Raw genomic sequence first — 17,595 nt, forward strand, 5'->3', positions numbered from 1 at the left:
ATAATAATAATAATAAAACATAATAATTATAAAATTGAAAATCAATTATTCAATTATTTGAAATAATAATAATTCTTTTCAGTAAAATATAATAATAATTTTTTTACCCGTTACTACACATTTCCATCCACATTCTGTTAATTTTCTTTTCCAGAAATGACGTCAATCGCCTCACAAATCTCGTTCTCCACTCTCTGCACTGTTTTCGAGGAGATCTTCACGGCGAAAACTAACAAAAACCGCCAAACACTCCTCTCCGATTTCCTCGAAAAATGTCGAGCTCAATCCCAATCGTCGACCCCTCCCCCCAGCCTCTTCCCAATTCTCCGTCTCTTCCTGTTGAAACTTGACAGGGAACGAGGGCCCAACGGTCTCAAGGAGAGGTCTCTGGCAGTCCTCTACATCAGAGTCTTCTGCTTGGGGAAGACTTCTCCAGATGCTAAGAAGCTTCTGAACTACAAAGAGCCCCTCAGATCCAAAAACAACACCAACGACTTTGCAGAGCGAGTCTTCGTCGTCCTCAAGCCTCGTCTGAAAAAATCATCCTCCCTCTCTGTAGAGGATGTCAACAACTTCCTGGACACCATCTCCAATCAATTCTCCTCGAATCAAAAACAAGACGGTGAATTCATCAAAATAATGGAAGAGTGTTCAGCGCTGGAGGTGAAATGGCTGACGAGGATAATTCTGAAGGATCTGAAGCTGTCGATGGGATCGAGGAAGATTCTTGATGTGTTTCATCCTGACGCGGATCAGCTGTTTGCCCAGAAATCGAATCTGAAGGTGGTCTGCGAGACCCTGGGAAATCCGAGGGAACGGATTAACACGAGGGTCTCGAGTGTTAGTGTGTTCTCGCCGTTCAAGCCGATGTTGCTGGAGCGATTGCCGATTACTCACATCAGGAAGTTCTTTGTTGATGGGAGGAAAACTGAGTTTATTATCCAGACGAAGTTCGATGGAGAGAGGTCTCAGGTCCACGTGAGGGACGGGAGGTTCAAGTATTTCACGAGACACGGGCTCGAGATCACTAAGAATCCTTCCTATGGAGAGACGAGGGGCGCCAGGGGGTTCTTGACGAACAAGATCTCTTCGTTGTTGAATCCTCATTGCAGGTTTGTTAACCCCAGTCTGGTCACCAAACGCCATGCCACGGACGAAAAAATTTAATAGGAAAACCTATCGAATTCGTTAGGAAATTCTGTTGAATTTCTATTGAACTGTTCTATTAGTTGTTGGCGGATTCTATTGAAATGTTCAATAGAAAATATTCAGTAGAAAAAGTCAATAGAATTCAATTTTTCTATATAACTTATTCTATTGAGAGATTTTCTATAGAATTTCCTCACTTTTCTATAGAAGAATAGATGAAAAAAACTTGGAAAATTCGAGTCGAGCAAATTCTATAGAAGATATATGAAAAGAATAAGTTACATAGAAAAATCGAATTCTGTTGACTTTTTCTATTGAACATGTCCATAGAATCAGCCAAAAACTAATAGAAAGTTGAATAGAAATTCAATAGAATTTTCTAACGAATTCGATAGGTTTTTCTATTAAATTTTTTCGTGCGTCGCATGAAAAAGTGCAATAGAAAACCTAGCGAATTCGGTGGAAAATTCTGTTGGAATTCTATAGGAATTCTATGGGGGTTTCTATAGGATTTCTATTAGAATTCTATTGGATATTCGATGAGAAAAAGTCAATAGATTTCGAATTTCTGTTTGGAATGTTCTCTTGAGGTTTTTTCTATAAGAATGCTTGGACATCAATTTTCCAAGTTTTTTCCACTCGGATTCTGTAATGCAAAATCAAACAAAATTTTGCGTAAAAACTTGGAAAATTTGTGCCCAATAATTTTAACAAAAAAAATGTCAGGAGAAAAATTTCAACAGAAATTCGAAATCTATTGACTTTTTCTTTCCTATGGAATTCCAATAGAACTCTAGAGGAATTCTATGTCCAAATTGTCCAAACAATTTTTGTCTGGACAATTATCAACTTGTGATTTCTTGGTTGAAACATTACTTCTTTGAGAACATGTTTTTTTCGCTCGGTGTAATGACGATTATGATGACGATTGTTTATTTATTACAGATCAATCATCTTAGATGGAGAGATGATGGGATTTCACAAAGAAAAAAAAGAGTTTAGCACGAAAGGAGTGCCTTTCGACGTTAAGAAATTAACATTCAAAAGTAAACACCATCCGTGTCTAGTTGCTTACGATATCCTTCTCTACAATGATGAATTACTCATCAATAAGCCGTTGGAGTATCGATTGAAGGTGTTGGAAGGCGCTTTTGAGGAGTCACCGGGTGTTTTACTGAGAGCCAAGAATGAGAGAGTTTCTTCAATGGACGAGATCATCGCATCATTCAACAGGGCTATAGATACCCATGAAGAAGGTATGCAGAATCCCCGTTTGGCCTATGCATTGCGTGCTGGAAGCCCGCATTTCATTATTTAGGGGAGGGTGGGGCAAAATGGACACTGGACTTGTTTTAAATTGTTCATAACTCTGAAACAAATTCATCAATTGAGTTCAATTCAGGCTCGTCTCAACGGTAAAGAATTGTTCTTTGTATTGAAAACAAAATATTAAATTTCATCAACATTTCAACCCTTAATTAACGTTTTAAAAAAAGTTAAGTGTCCGTTTTACCCCTACCTCCCCTATTATCTTCTAAACTGTGTAGCACCCTGGATAATAATCCCCAGCAGTGATAGGCATATCAATCAATCATAATTACCGTTAAATTGTGAAGTTGTCAATTTTTAACATAAATCTTAAAATTTTAAATATTAAATTAACCATCTATTTGTACATTTGAATTTCAAAATACTCTATCAACCAATAATTTAGGTAGGAAGATTGACGATTATTTTGATAATCGAAAAATCAAGTACGTAAATTTAGAAGTAGCTTGTTAACTGCAAAAATTACATTTCAATATCATCAAATATTTTATTCACCATCAATCAGAAAATTTAGTTAATAAATTTTACACTTTTCGAATGTTATCTCGATTGTTTTCCCATTTTCATAATGTAAAATATATCACAATTTCCATTGAATTTTACATCACGCAAGAGTCCCTAAAAATTATGATTGTGCAATCAAAAAAAGTAGAAATAAAACTGAACATTTTCAAAGAGCGTTTTTAATAAAGATTAAGAAATAAGTCTGATAGAGAGCAAATAGTGAATGGCTAATTTATCATGGTAACTAACGATCTGACAGCCATTGACTACTGTGACAAGTGACGACCTAACAGGCATTAAATACATCAAATTATTAATTTGCAATTCCCTCCCTATTGGGTATATTTCCCAATATTATTTAAAAACGCTCTTTGAAAATGTTCAGCTTTTTTTCAACGTTTTTTTAAATGTACAATCATCATTTTTGGAGATTCCAGGGCTATGTAAAACTGAATAGCAATTGAAGATCATTTCAGATGATGAAAATAAAAAAAGCAACCAAGATCACGTTCGAATGATAATCCACCCGGGCCTTAAATTGACCATCAATTTGTACATTTAAATTTCGAAATATTCTATCAATGAATAATTTAGGTAGGAAGATTGACGATTATTTGAATAATCGAAAAATCAAGTACCTAAATTTAGAATTAGCTTGTTAACTAAAAATTACATTTCAATATCATCAAATATTTTATTCACCATGAATCGGAAAATTTAGTTAATAAATTTTACATTTTAAATTCGTTAAATGTAGTTAAATTTTCAAGAATACAGTGAGATAATCCCTTTTTAATATTGTCAAAATCTAATATTATTGCCCATCCCTGATCCCCAGGAATCGTTCTGAAGAAGATCGACAGTCTGTACCATATAGACACTCGCGACGGAAGCGGCTGCTACAAGATCAAATCCGATTACTCCTCCGAGCTAATCCAGGACGTGGACCTGGTGATAATCGGCGGTCACTACGGTGAAGGCCGTCACACCGGGCTTTTCAACAGCTTTCTCACAGCCTGCGTGCACCCCACCTCCCCCACCAAGACATTCTACTCGGTAGTCTCCGTGAGCAACGGCCTCACCGGCAACGCCATTCGCTCCTTCAACGCTAAATTCAGTCCCTTCTGGACGAAAAACAAGCCGGAAGTGATAGTCGCCCCCAAGAAAGGTCTCCCAGACGTCTGGATCCACCCCCAACACTCGATCGTCCTCCAGGTCTGTTGTGCTTTTTTTTTACACAAAGCAAATATCGTTATTTTTTTTGAAGGCCTGGGTGGATTATCTTTCGAACGTGATCTTGGTTGTTTTTTTAATTTTGATAATCTGAAATTATTACGAATTGCTATTCCGCTTTACATAGCTCTGGAGTCTCCAAAAATTATGATTGTACAATCAAAAAAACGTTGAGAAGAAAATTATCTACTCACTATTTCCTCTCTATCAGACTTATTTCTTAATGTTTATTAAAACCGCTCTTTGAAAATGTTCAGTTTTTTTTCTACTTTTTTTGATTGTACAATCAAAATTTTTAGGGACTCCTGCGTGATATAAAATCCAATGGAAATTGTGATATATTTTAGATTATGAAGATGGAAAAACAATCGAGATGACGTTCGAAAGATAATCCGCCCGGGCCTTAAGCACATTAAAAAGTTAAAACTTTTAAAGATTAATTGCAAAATGAATTGCATTTCAAACAGAACATAATGTTATTATGAAATTAAATTCTAAAATATTAGATAAACTAGAGAGTCACTACTGGGCCATAAGTTTAGTCAATTTAAAGAAGGTAATAACAAAATGTTTTTGAGTTCTAGTTTTCAAGACATGTAAATATGTAAATAATGTCTGTCTATTGAATGAAAAACCTTAAAAAAAATCGATCTCCAGGTGCGCGCCTCGGAGATGTCTGAGTCCAGTAATTATCCTGGAGGCTGGACCCTGCGCTTCCCCCGAGTGGAAAAAATCCGCGAGGATAAGCCTTTCGACGACTGCTGCACCCTCAGCGAATTGCAGGGGCTCAGAAGTCGGAAGGGAGTTGTTCAGAAGCTGACGAAGAGACATGCGACTGCTGAAGACATCTGGGAAGTCCCTGAGAAGAAGAGGAAGGAGAGACATACGACTCCAGCGATCAAAGTCGATGATTGCTACCTGGGGATCAATGATTCCGACGTTGTGAGGGTGAGCAGGGTCTTCATGGGGAAGGAGTTCTGCGTGATGAATGGGGAGAGGATGCAGGGGGAAGAGAGAGGGATGACGAAGGGTGAGATTGAGAGACTCCTGATGGAGCACTTCGGGAAAATCGTGCAGAACCCGGGGAAGGAGACGTTTTGCGTCGTCGCCGGGGACTCCCAGGGGATCAGGGTGAGGAATGTTGTTGAGGGCAGGCTTCATGACGTCGTCAGGGTCGCCTGGGTGACGAGAGCTACTAGGGAGGAGAATCTGGGGGGAATTGTTGAGTTTTTCCCCTGGGAGATGATTGGGATGACGAAGAAGACGTTGGAGAGACTGAAGGAGAGGTTTGATGATTATTATGATGACTATTTTGAGGAGGCCGATGAGGAGAGGGTCAGGAGGTCGGTTGAACGCGTCTCGAGCCTGAAGGATGATGATGAGGTTGCCTTGACGAGGAGGGGGGTTGGGAGGCTGGAGAGGGAGATGTTTGGGGGGACTTCCCCTTTTGGGATATTCAGGGGGTTGGTGGGGGTTTTTGTGGATGAGAGGGATGTGAGGACTTTTGAGTTTAGGTTTATGGGGGGGGAGGTCAGGGGGGAGGTGGATGAGGCAGTGACTGATGTTTTTGTGGGGGAGGGAGAGGTTGGGATTATTGAATTGTATGGGAGGATCAATGAGAGGGGGAGGGCTGATGTGAGGATTGTGAGGAGTCAATGGATTGAGGAGAGTTTTAGGGAGGGGAGGATTTTGGATAGGAAAGGGTACACTCTCACATGATGAATGGGGAGATGATGAAGGGGGAAAAGAGAGGGCTGACGAAGGGGGAGATTGAGAAACTCCTGATGGAGCACTCCGGGAAAATCGTGCAGAACCCGGGAGAGTTTTAGGGAGGGGAGGATTTTGGATAGGAGAGGGTACACTCTCACATGAGATAATTTTATTTTTCTAATTTTTTTTAGGTAGAATGGGACTAGTGCAACTATTGTTTTAATCACTTCGGAATTGCTTTTTCGATTTTTGTTGTTTTAGTTTTAGAAATAATTGGGTGGAATATTCCGCAGATTTTATTTTAATTATTGGCGTGTTATCTAGGATTTTTTCCTAGATAAGTTTTTTTAATAAATTGATTAGTTTTCTGAAATTAATTTCAGATCAGTCATCATTGATTGCTACCAAAAATCAATTGTCAATCATGAGAAATATCTTCAGATTTTTTTTTCTTGCAGATAAACGAGTGAATATAGTTTGTAAGCAAAATAAGATATATATTTTTTCAATACAAGTCTTGAATGATAGTTTGACGAAACTAAAATTACACCTGAAAATGTTTCCAAAGAATTGAATAAAGTGTTATTTACCAAGCCAAGTTTATTTTGAATCAATCATTTGAAACATTGAATTTTGAAATGGATATGAGACTTATGAAAGAGTGAGAATGTCGAGTAAAACTGACAAGTCCCGACAGTTTTCTCATTTACAACCGTCTGGACGAGGAATTCCGAAATAATTCTTCGGCGTCAAGGCCTGAAACTGCGTAAAACCGGCGACTCTGCAGCTGGATGTATTCTCGGGGGAGCTACAATGGCCTGCATTCAGAGATTCCACGGTAGATTGACATGAAAAGTGAGAGGGCGATAAAAACTTGGGTAATAGCTATTATTCCACATTTCTTCTGAAGAAATGAGATGAAAGCCGAGAAATTATTTCCATAAAAATTCAGCGGCTCTAGTTGCCTATAGAAAATATTGTAATAGAATAAGTTATAAAAGAATCAAAGTTATTAAAAAATCAGAATCCATCGACTTTTTCTATGAATAAAATATTTTCCATTGGACATTTTCAATCGAAAAGAATGCGCAGAAAGGCTGCTGAAGTTTTAATGATCAATTATCCCTCTAGAAGCAACTCAGAATGGATTCATCACCGAAAAAGGCAATTTCGTTAACACAAATTATGTTTAAGTGACGGTATCGTAATTTTTTCACAGGAGGTTCAGGTAAACATTACGGAACGCGCTGGAAAAATTCCGTGATTTTAGGTAAAAATTACGTGACAGTTCCGTAAAATTTCCTACAACCACATTTCGCTCCAGAATTACGGAAAAGATACGTAATTTTTATTGAATATTTCTCTCCGTGTGTCAAAAAAACTAATTCTTTCATGGCGACGTTTCAAGCACCCAAAGAGCTCTTCATCAGGGCACTTTAAAGTAGCTCTACCCTTCCGCCGGGCTACGCTGTACTTTTGGATATTTTCCGTTTTTAAATTTTTCAACTAAATTGCATGGAAAAAATTTGAAAAAATTCATACCCGGTCAGTATTATCTAAATTAAATTTCGCAAAATATTGATACTTTTTCATACATTTCCCTCTTATAAATTAATAATAAAACTTGTTTGCAAAACCGTGGATTATTTTTTATGTGTCAAAAAAATTCTTGATTTTTTCACATCTAATGAAAAAAAATCAGATTGTAATCTTTGATTACAATGGAAATGTTGATTTTCGCATAAGACACTGGGTCAAATCCTGATTTTTAAACATTTCTTCTTTGAAAAACCCAAACGATAATTAAATTGAAAAAAAAAATTGGAATTCCGAATCTAATCGAGTTTTCTGCAATTTTTTTGCAGGTTTCAATAATCTTTGAATTTACCGTAAGGGTAGAGCTACTTTAATCAGTCTAAAAATTCCAAATAGATCATCAGAAAATCAACATTACCACAGGCCAACATCACCATTCTCTCAACTTCCTCATCATTAAACCCCCAAAAAATAAATAGAAACCGACTCGATAACAACTCGAACAATTAATCTCAAAGAGTATCCTCGTTAACTCAACTAGACAGCGAGAACTCTCTCGTCTTCTCTGACCAGACGCAAAATAATGTGAATATGAGTTATGTCAAGTTTCAACCGAAGAAATTCTACTTATAGAAGCGTCACTCCACCACGAGACGTGGATTAATCGACTTTGAATTTTCTCGCAACGTTTCCAGAGTAGAAATCTTTAAAGCGTTAAAAATAATTGTCGACTCGTCACACGTGAGTTCACAATTTTTATATTACATTTTTCAGCTCTGGGCACAGTGAGTGATGGAGCTTCATGTTTTTTATTCTGAAGGACCTGATGCGTTTGTCGCAGGACACAACAAAATTTCCTGGTGAATCATTTGGTTTTTTTCGCCTCCACGGACTCAACGACGAAATTAAGTGCAAATTGTTGATTTTTTTTAGGTAGATCGATGTCTCGCAGCCATTCTTCGATGATTTTTCAACTGAAAAATCGTCTTTCGAGAACTTCAGGTAAAAGTGTAATTTTGTCGCTGATTTCTCGAGGATTTCTTCGGAATCCGTTGGAGATTGTAGGTCATCCTGATGGGTTCGATGATTCTCAGGATCTTCTCGGGTTTCGATGATCAATTTTTGACGCAAGAGACAAGAGTCGCAGACGTGATTTGAAGGTTCAATTGGGGGAGGCTCCAGAAACTTCTGAGAAATTTTGGCGGACTGGAGATTATTTTTCCTCCTGTTCTTGCGGTTTTGTTGTTTGATACAGTAATTTCGTTGTTGCTTTACGTATTCAAGACACCTCGCCGTTTTGTCTACGTCTTCCCGAACAGTTGCAGGAGGGGGAAGGGGAGATTTTCTCTTTCTGGGATTTTTTGGTTTTTTGTTTGTAGATTCTGAAAGAGTTTGAATAATTGTCATTTTATTTTAATTTAATATACGATATTTTTCACATCTTCCTGAAAATACGGTCTGATTTTAAGGATGTTTATCAAAAATCGCAACACAGCAAAAACGAATGTTTGAATTTCACAATGTTTGAATTTTGAAAAAACCTCTGAATAAAATGAAAACGTTTAAATTTCAGACGAATCGGTGCCCAAGCATCTTAATTCATGTTCGAAATTCAAATAAATTTTCTTTTTTTTCAGACGTTTTTTAGTGGTTGAAAAATGTCTACAAAAGGTGTGTAAAATTCAGGCATTAGTTTTTGCTGTGAAGTACTTAAAAAGAAATTGATTTTTTTAACTGAGAGATGAAGATATTCCCTTCACTTCGATATAAATTTCAATCCACCAACCCATGTTCATTATTTAGAAATGAAATCGACAAAATGCACCAAATGCATGCGCTTAAATGGGATAGAAACATTCAAATATTTCCTCTTTTTGCCCGGGAACCCCAGATTTTTCTCTGGCCACTGGATTCAGTATGATTTTACACATCATTTTCTATTTTTATTTCTATTTTCAGAGTCTTCTCGTAGGTGATTTATCAATTTGAACATAAATTTCATAAGAGCCCGTGTATAAGGAAAAATTAGTTTATTCATTTCTGCCGAGACTATTGGGATTAATTGTTTTAACGTTAGAAAAGTTAGTTTTATATGTTCAGTTGTCAGCCGAAAAAATTGCAGAATTTTCCTTGACTATGAAAAAAAACACATTTACCGACAATTTGCCGACACCGGCTAAACATCCCTAATGATGAATAATGTAATGAAAGAATATCAAAAGACATTTGAAGAGAAACAAGTGGGAAATTGCTTTCGTCACGAGATAGTCAATATATTTTTTCTGATAAATTAGCAAGTTGCTTCCGAATAAAATTTCTATGACCATGTATTTTAAATTGGACTCAATGATTCTTAGAATTCAACATTGCCTCAACGTTATGGTAGCCAACACACGGAGAGAAATTTTCTTTAAAAATTTTAGTCCCAGTACTGGAAAAAATTACAATCCACCGGCTGTGAAAAATTGTAGTACTGTTAAGGTAACATTTCTTGGTATTTCTGGTAAAATTTCTGGGGATTTCTGTGAAATTTTCACAGAAATATGGGGAAAAATTCACGTTTTCCTCAATAAAATTTTTAGTGTCGGCACTAGAATTTTTCTATACAGATTGCGTATAGAATTTCTATAGGATTTCCATATGTGATATTCGGATATTTCTATACGGATATTTTTTATACAAATTATTTCTATCCGATTTCTATAGATTGGATCCTATACGACCCACTGCCACATGTATAGAAACATTTCGTATGGAGTTGCGACATTTCTCTACGTTTTTCTCTGGATCGTTTAGACATCTTTCGTATGAAAACAAAAATTTATGTATAGAAATAATTCGTATAGAAATATCCGAATATCATATACGCAAATTCTATAGAATTTCTATACGCAATCCGCATAGAAAATTTCTATACGATTTTTTCACACGTGCACTAGAATTTTTCTAAAAAATTTCTCTCCGTGCATTGCTCATAAGTTACGTCATTTTCTCCTATAATCACTTGACTAATAACAGATTCGATTGCAAGGATCGATCAACTTCCACTGTCTCAATTAATGGCCCATCATGGAGACTTACTTCTTTCGCGTTTGGCAGCCGCAGGGCAATTCAAGCATCCGTCTAGGAACAGTGAAAAACAGAAAACATGGGAATATTGATTTATTGCAGATTTTTTAATAAATGAAAAATGAAAACTCACCCTCTTTTGCAACCGCACCGCAATGGCGAGTTTCTGGTGAATAATTTTCAGTTCTAGGTATTAAAAATTTGATTTTAGCGACTCACATCGAGCCATACGTCCACAAGAAGCCCTCCAAAAATTATGGTCAGCGTATCCTCAATCAGTGAAATAATTTTCAATTTTTTTTCTCCTATTCATTTTGGAAGATAACTCGTTGACGTATGGCTTTATTAACTCACTCTCGGTCACCCTTTCGTTTCCATTGTCTAGCTGCTGCTTTGCATAAACACGTGATGTCTCTAAGCATGAAAACAAAAAAATTATAGTAGGGGAGAATGGGGTAAAACGGACACTTTAGACTTTTTTAAAATTATTCATAACTCAGAAACAAATTGATCAACTGAGCTCAGTTTGGGCTCGCCACAAAGGGAAAGAATTGTTCTTGGTATTGGAAAAAAAATTATTGAATTTTATCAAAATTTCAACCCCTCATTAAAATTAAAAAAAAAGACAAAAGTGTCCGTTTTCCCCAACCTCCCCTACAAAAAATGGTTTATGAATACAGGGAAGTGACAAAACCATCATTTGGTTGTTAATCTTCAAATAAACATGACTTCACAGTGAATACCAATTATCTCTTCTTGAGATACATTTGATTGGGAGAAATCGACATTCTCTAGAATTGAAGTTCCTTTTATTTGCCGCAATAATGAGAGTTTTTGATTTCTTTCTAGCAAAAAGTTTGCCAACTTCAGAAATTCGTTGGCAAAAAGAATCAACATTTCAACCCCTTATTAAAATTTTTAAAAAAGTTAAAAGTGTCCGTTTTACTCGAACCTTCCCTACAAAAAATGGTTTATCAATTCAGGGAAGTGACAAAACCATCATTTGGTTGTTAATTTTAAAATAAACATGATTTCACAGTGAATACCAATTATCTCTTCTTGAGATACATTTGATTCGGAGAAATCGACATTCTCTAGAATTGAAGTTCCTTTTATTTGCCGCAATAATGAGAGATTTTGATTTCTTTCTAGCAAAAAGTTTGCCAACTTCAGAAATTCGTTGGCAAAAAGAATCAACATTTCAACCCCTTATTAAAATTTTTAAAAAAGTTAAAAGTGTCCGTTTTACTCGAACCTTCCCTACAAAAAATGGTTTATCAATTCAGGGAAGTGACAAAACCATCATTTGGTTGTTAATTTTAAAATAAACATGATTTCACAGTGAATACCAATTATCTCTTCTTGAGATACATTTGATTGGGAGAAATCGACATTCTCTAGAATTGAAGTTCCTTTTATTTGCCGCAATAATGAGAGTTTTTGATTTCTTTCTAGCAAAAAGTTTGCCAACTTCAGAAATTCGTTGGCAAAAAGAATCAACATTTCAACCCCTTATTAAAATTTTTAAAAAAGTTAAAAGTGTCCGTTTTACTCGAACCTTCCCTACAAAAAATGGTTTATCAATTCAGGGAAGTGACAAAACCATCATTTGGTTGTTAATTTTAAAATAAACATGATTTCACAGTGAATACCAATTATCTCTTCTTGAGATACATTTGATTGGGAGAAATCGACATTCTCTAGAATTGACGTTCCTTTTATTTGCCGCAATAATGAGAGTTTTTGATTTCTTTCTAGCTAAAAGTTTGCCAACTCCAGAAATTCGTTGGTTAACTCAGAAATCAAAATTTATCTCCTGACTAAATACGTTGTTATCTCAATGAACGCGATCATACGTTGTTCCAAGTAAATTATAATTGAAGTGAGCATTTCGTATGTCAAATCAGGATGAATATTGTTACGCGGAAAAAGCTTTGAGATTGTAGTAAGATGTCGTTGAGTTGAAAGAAGTTTATATTTCTTGACTAAAAAAAATCGCATTAGTTTACAATAACAGAATCACAGATTACGGCAATTCAACACAAACTTGGACATCACAAATTTCGTTCAATGTGATGTATGGAAAGCTCAATTTAAACATTGGCTCTTGTGTTGAGGGCAATGTAAATTGCATGAAAATTTGTCCATCCCATTTTGGCCAGCCACTCCACTTCTAACTGATAAAAATATAAATAAAAATTTCTACTCACCTTTCTTGAAAAAAACCAGAATAAAGAAAGAAAATCCCCGCAAATCCAAGCACAAATTTACCGATGTACCATGCAATGTGTGAATTACAATGATGCATCTCAATTAATTAAATTCATTAGTATTTAAATCCATCACAGAGGTTACGTAATCCGAAATTTGACGTTTCCATGGTCAAATGAAACAGTAGATAATTTTGAAACTTGAGAAAAAAAACTAAATTAAATAATCAGAACCAAGAGCAAAATAGCTGACTATCAGCCCGAGAGAAAAATTCAGTAGCGAAGTGGTAAAACGGTATAAGTCAATTTTGACTATTGACCAGTTTTTAATGAATATCTTGGAATCTAAAGGAGATCGCAAAATTTTTATTATAACCTTTCTTGTAGACCCCATTGAGCAGGGGCGAGAGAACGTGAAAATGTGAGGTGTGGAGTAAATTTTTCTGGAATTACAAGGGTCACGAGGGTCAACCGGAATAGACGGGCGGGATCATGAGGAGGGTCAAATGGCCTTATTTTCCCTGGTTCACCCTAATTATTTCAAAACACGCACGAAAAAAGTTAATAGAAAAACCTAGCGAATTCGTTAGAAAATTCGATTAAATTTCTATTAAACTTTCTATTAGTTTTTGGCTGATTCTATTGACATGTTCAACAGAAAACATTCAGTAGAAAAAGTCAACAGAATTAGATTTTTCTATATAACTTATTCTTTTCATATATTTTCTATAGAATTTGCTCAACTCAAATTTTCTAAGTTTTTTCACTCTATTTTTCGTTTCTTCTCATCAAGAAAATCAAACGAAGAAACTTAGAAAATTTGAGCCGAGGAAATTCTATAGAAAATATCTCAATGGAATAAGTTATACAGAAAAACTGAATTCTATTGACTTTTTCTACTGAATATTTTCTATTGAACATTTCAATAGAATCGGCCAAAAACTAATAGAACAGTTCAATAGAAATTTAATAGAATTTCCTAACGAATTCGATAGGTTTTTCTATAAAATTTTTTTGTCCGTGAACATTGCAATACTTTTCACTTATTTTGTTTATTAATTAGCATATCAGACTTTGGAGGTGACATTGCAAACAGGCCTCTTCTTCGCTCCTTTCGTGAGATAAATTCATCCAAAATTTTATCCAGACCTAACACAGCTCGGTCATTGAAAAAAAATACAGTTTTGATAAAATTATAGAACAATTATTTTTCTTTCAATTTTTTTGAGGTGTAGAATTCCACACTTCAAAAATTTTGAAGTATGGAGTGACCAATAAACTCAACTATGGTTCCGCCGACTGTGCCATTGAGAGCTATAACAAATGTAATTAGGAAAATTTCGCTGTCTCCCTTAAATTCGGAAATATTCCTCAAAAACTCAACTGGGAGATAAGTCGAGTTAAACCGTTTTACCTCTTCGCTACTGAATTTTAAAAGGACCAAAAAATAAATTATTAATTACCAATTGTCTATTTCTCCTTTCACTTTACAATTTCAAGTAGGGAATTAGTGAAGTAATATTTTTTGGAAATTTTTGTGGGTTTTTTTCAACAACTTTCGCAAATGTTGAGATAAATGGATTTGAATCAGTGAAAAGATTGAAAATGAACGGAAAAAACAGAAAATCGTTACGCAAAAGTGATCTACATACATTTCGGTAGTCGAACAGCTGTGACCACATGGTCCACCTCCTCTGTGATCCGACTTTTAAGAGCTCGTTAATACGATCGTCTTACATGTTGCCAACAGTTAATATTAGTTTAAAGATTGTTTTTGTAACGTACACCACTCCGGACATCCTCCTGCCTCGATAACCCTTGGAGCTCGTCGTCTCATTGTTATTCTTCTTCTTTAATGTACCGCCGCGCGCACTCTACTCTCAATTTTTTCCTCATTTTTTCCCTCTTTCTGGAGTCTTTGCTCTGCAGTCGCTCTTATTTTCACAATTTTTTGCCCCTTTGAGTTGATGGGCACAACTGTATGCCTCACTCTGGGTCCTTCCGTGTTCGTGGGTGGGTATAATTTTCGCTTCAATTATTCCACTTGATGAAAACTTGGAGAAATTGATAAATTCAAATTTGGACTTTCTTCACTGTCACCACATCCTCCAAATTGCACAATTGTCATCTCAGACGGAGAGAAAAATTTCGTAATGTGTGAACTATTTTTACTTGAGAGATGTAAATTATTTTCAATGACTTAAGAACGTACTACACCCTTTCGGCCAAAATTCACGATTTTTTTCATTTTTCTGGCAAATAATTGATCGAATTAACGCGAAATAATATGCCGTTTTTGCATTTTATCATTATTGACTGACTCACGAAGTTTCATGTTAGTGCAATCATTTTCCTGCAGTTTTTCTAAAGTTTTGTGAATTTCCGAAAAGTTTTAGAAAAAACGCAGGAAAATCATTGCACGATCATCAACAATTTACCAGAAAAATTCAAAAAACGTGAATTTTGGCGAAAAGGGTGTAATACATCCTTAAGGCATCTTCCCTAGAACTCGATTTTTCCATCTTATGAGAAAACGTTTCTTACGATGTGCTTAAAAAACGAATCTGTGGTAGATTCATAAATTCCGAATACGATGAATTTTTTTGTAAAATTTTGTAGCACATAGTTTCTGCGATATTAAAAATTTTCGAAAAAATGAAAAATTCGTGAAATCATTTCTTATTTGAACCCATCGAAAAACGACAAAAAATTGTCGAATCTCAGTCGAGAACTGATCGAACGAATCAGTGGTAGATTCATATATAAATTTCGAATACGATGAGTTTTTTTGTAAAATTTTGTAGCACATAGTTTCCGCGATATTAAAAATTTTCTAAAAAATGGAAATTGCGTGAAATCATTTCTTATTTGAACCCATCAAAAAACAACAAAAAATTGTCGAATCTCGGTCGAGAACTGAACGAACGAATCTGTGGTAGATTCATATATAAATTTCAAATACGATGAATTTTTTTGTAAAATTTTAGCACATAGTTTCCGCGATATTAAAAATTTTCTAAAAAATGGAAATTGCGTGAAATCATTTCTTATTTGAACCCATCGAAAAATGACATAAAATTGACGAATCTCAGTTGAGAACTGACCGAACGAATCTGTGGTAGATTCATAAATTTCGAATGGGATAATTTTTTTTGTAAAATTTGTAATACATAGTTTCTGCGATATTAAACTCTAAAAAATGGAAATTTCGTGAAAGCATTTCTTATTTGAACCCATCGAAAAACGACAAAAAATTGTCGAATCTCAGTCGAGAACTGAACGAACGAATCTGTGGTAGATTCATATATAAATTTCAAATACGATGAATTTTTTTGTAAAATTTTAGCACATAGTTTCCGCGATATTAAAAATTTTCTAAAAAATGGAAATTGCGTGAAATCATTTCTTATTTGAACCCATCGAAAACCGACAAAAAATTGTCGAATCTCAGTCGAGAACTTCTTTCCAATGAATACATTTGAACATGTCACTTTCGGGTTCTTCCCCACTGGTGGAAGAGGCAGAAGCACAGGGGCGGTCAGAGTTTAATAATATCAATGCGAAGTATGAGAAGAATCCCACCCTAATGAGCCCGGAACCAAGAAGTGTCAGTTTGAGAAAAGAACATGTGAATTTTTCTTCGTGTTATTTTTTCACTTTTTCAATTTTGTTAACATCTTCGTCAGTTCATGTAGGTGTCACAGCAAATATGCTGACAGGCCATTCACCATCCTCACGGGCTTGGTGAAGTGTGACCAAAGTGATGTTACATCGCTTCTTCACTAAAAGCCCATGGGAGGCTATTATTAAATTTTTGGTTTCAGCTCCAACAGTAGCATATCAATAACAGAACTCGAGGAACTATTTCTCTGTCGATATCAATAAATATAAACAATTGAGGTATTTTCTTCATTAACGAAGATACTACTTTTCGATGAATTATTCCATGAGTTTTTCTCAGGAAATTTTATCCAACTGGATTCCATGTATTCTTAAATATGTTTAATTCCCACACGTAATGAGTGATTTCATCATAGACTATCGAACGAAATTTTCCATAAGTGCAATAAATCAGTGAATCCCTGCCATTTTAAGCTAAAAATTACAATGACGGATAAATAATGATTTAGTCAATCAAATTGAGTTGATAGAAAGGTATATGACGTATAACAATCTCAAGTCAACTTCCCTCCAAAATAAAGTTTCCCAAAATATCTCTGACTCTGAGAAATTTATCAGTATTTTCATAACGACCTTTTCCGCAGAGTAAAATGAGAGCGACGAAGAATGCCCTCATAATAATTGTACGCGGGAACATCAATTTTCCTTTCCGTATGTTAGAATTGTCGAACGGGTTAATTTAGTATTTAATCACAAAACACTTCTACTGAACACTAAAGTTATTTATTCTCTTAAATTTAGGCAAATTTATCCCATGATTGATGTGAGACTAAAGAACATGAAACTGATTAACCGGACTTGGTGAACATTATTTTGGTCCGACGAAAAATAAAAATGGACTGCACTTAAGGGTGCCAAGTGAATTTGAAAAAAGATTCAAAAAAATTTTTTTCTGCCCTCCGGCCGGAAAGCGTCAACTTCCTGGCCGCTGCGCTAAACGAAGTTGCCACTTTCCGGCTACGTCGAGCAGAAAAATAGTATACACACCTTGGCCAGTAAATAAGAAAGCCTCAGATCACATGTTTGTTGACCTCGGCTTCGCCTCGGCCGACAATTACATGTGATCTGAGACATTCCTTACTTTACTGGCCAAGGTGTGTAATCTACTATTTCTTTCCCTCCATCATTGGAGAAATATGTATTCATCCATCCGACGAAATTTCAAACCCGCAAC

At 35.5% G+C, this 17,595-nt stretch overlaps 2 protein-coding genes across 2 annotated transcripts; both read left to right on the forward strand.

Annotated features, from left to right (window-relative positions):
• Window positions 1-156: 156 nt before the first annotated feature.
• On the forward strand, window positions 157-4,730 carry LOC114841046 (DNA ligase 4). Its single transcript, XM_029126376.1, has 4 exons — window positions 157-1,112; window positions 2,095-2,405; window positions 3,821-4,197; window positions 4,722-4,730. The coding sequence occupies exons 1-4, from the start codon at window positions 157-159 to the stop codon at window positions 4,728-4,730; spliced, it is 1,653 nt and encodes a 550-aa protein (XP_028982209.1).
• Window positions 4,731-4,819: 89 nt separating this feature from the next.
• Window positions 4,820-5,934, forward strand: LOC114841400 (DNA ligase 4-like). Its single transcript, XM_029126377.1, has one exon. The coding sequence runs from the start codon at window positions 4,888-4,890 to the stop codon at window positions 5,932-5,934; it is 1,047 nt and encodes a 348-aa protein (XP_028982210.1). The 5' UTR covers window positions 4,820-4,887.
• Window positions 5,935-17,595: the final 11,661 nt, after the last annotated feature.

Source organism: Diachasma alloeum, unplaced genomic scaffold (genome assembly GCF_001412515.2).
Source record: "Diachasma alloeum isolate Michigan unplaced genomic scaffold, Dall2.0 Dall_scaffold_00379, whole genome shotgun sequence".
Classification (NCBI taxonomy): Eukaryota; Metazoa; Arthropoda; class Insecta; order Hymenoptera; family Braconidae; genus Diachasma; species Diachasma alloeum.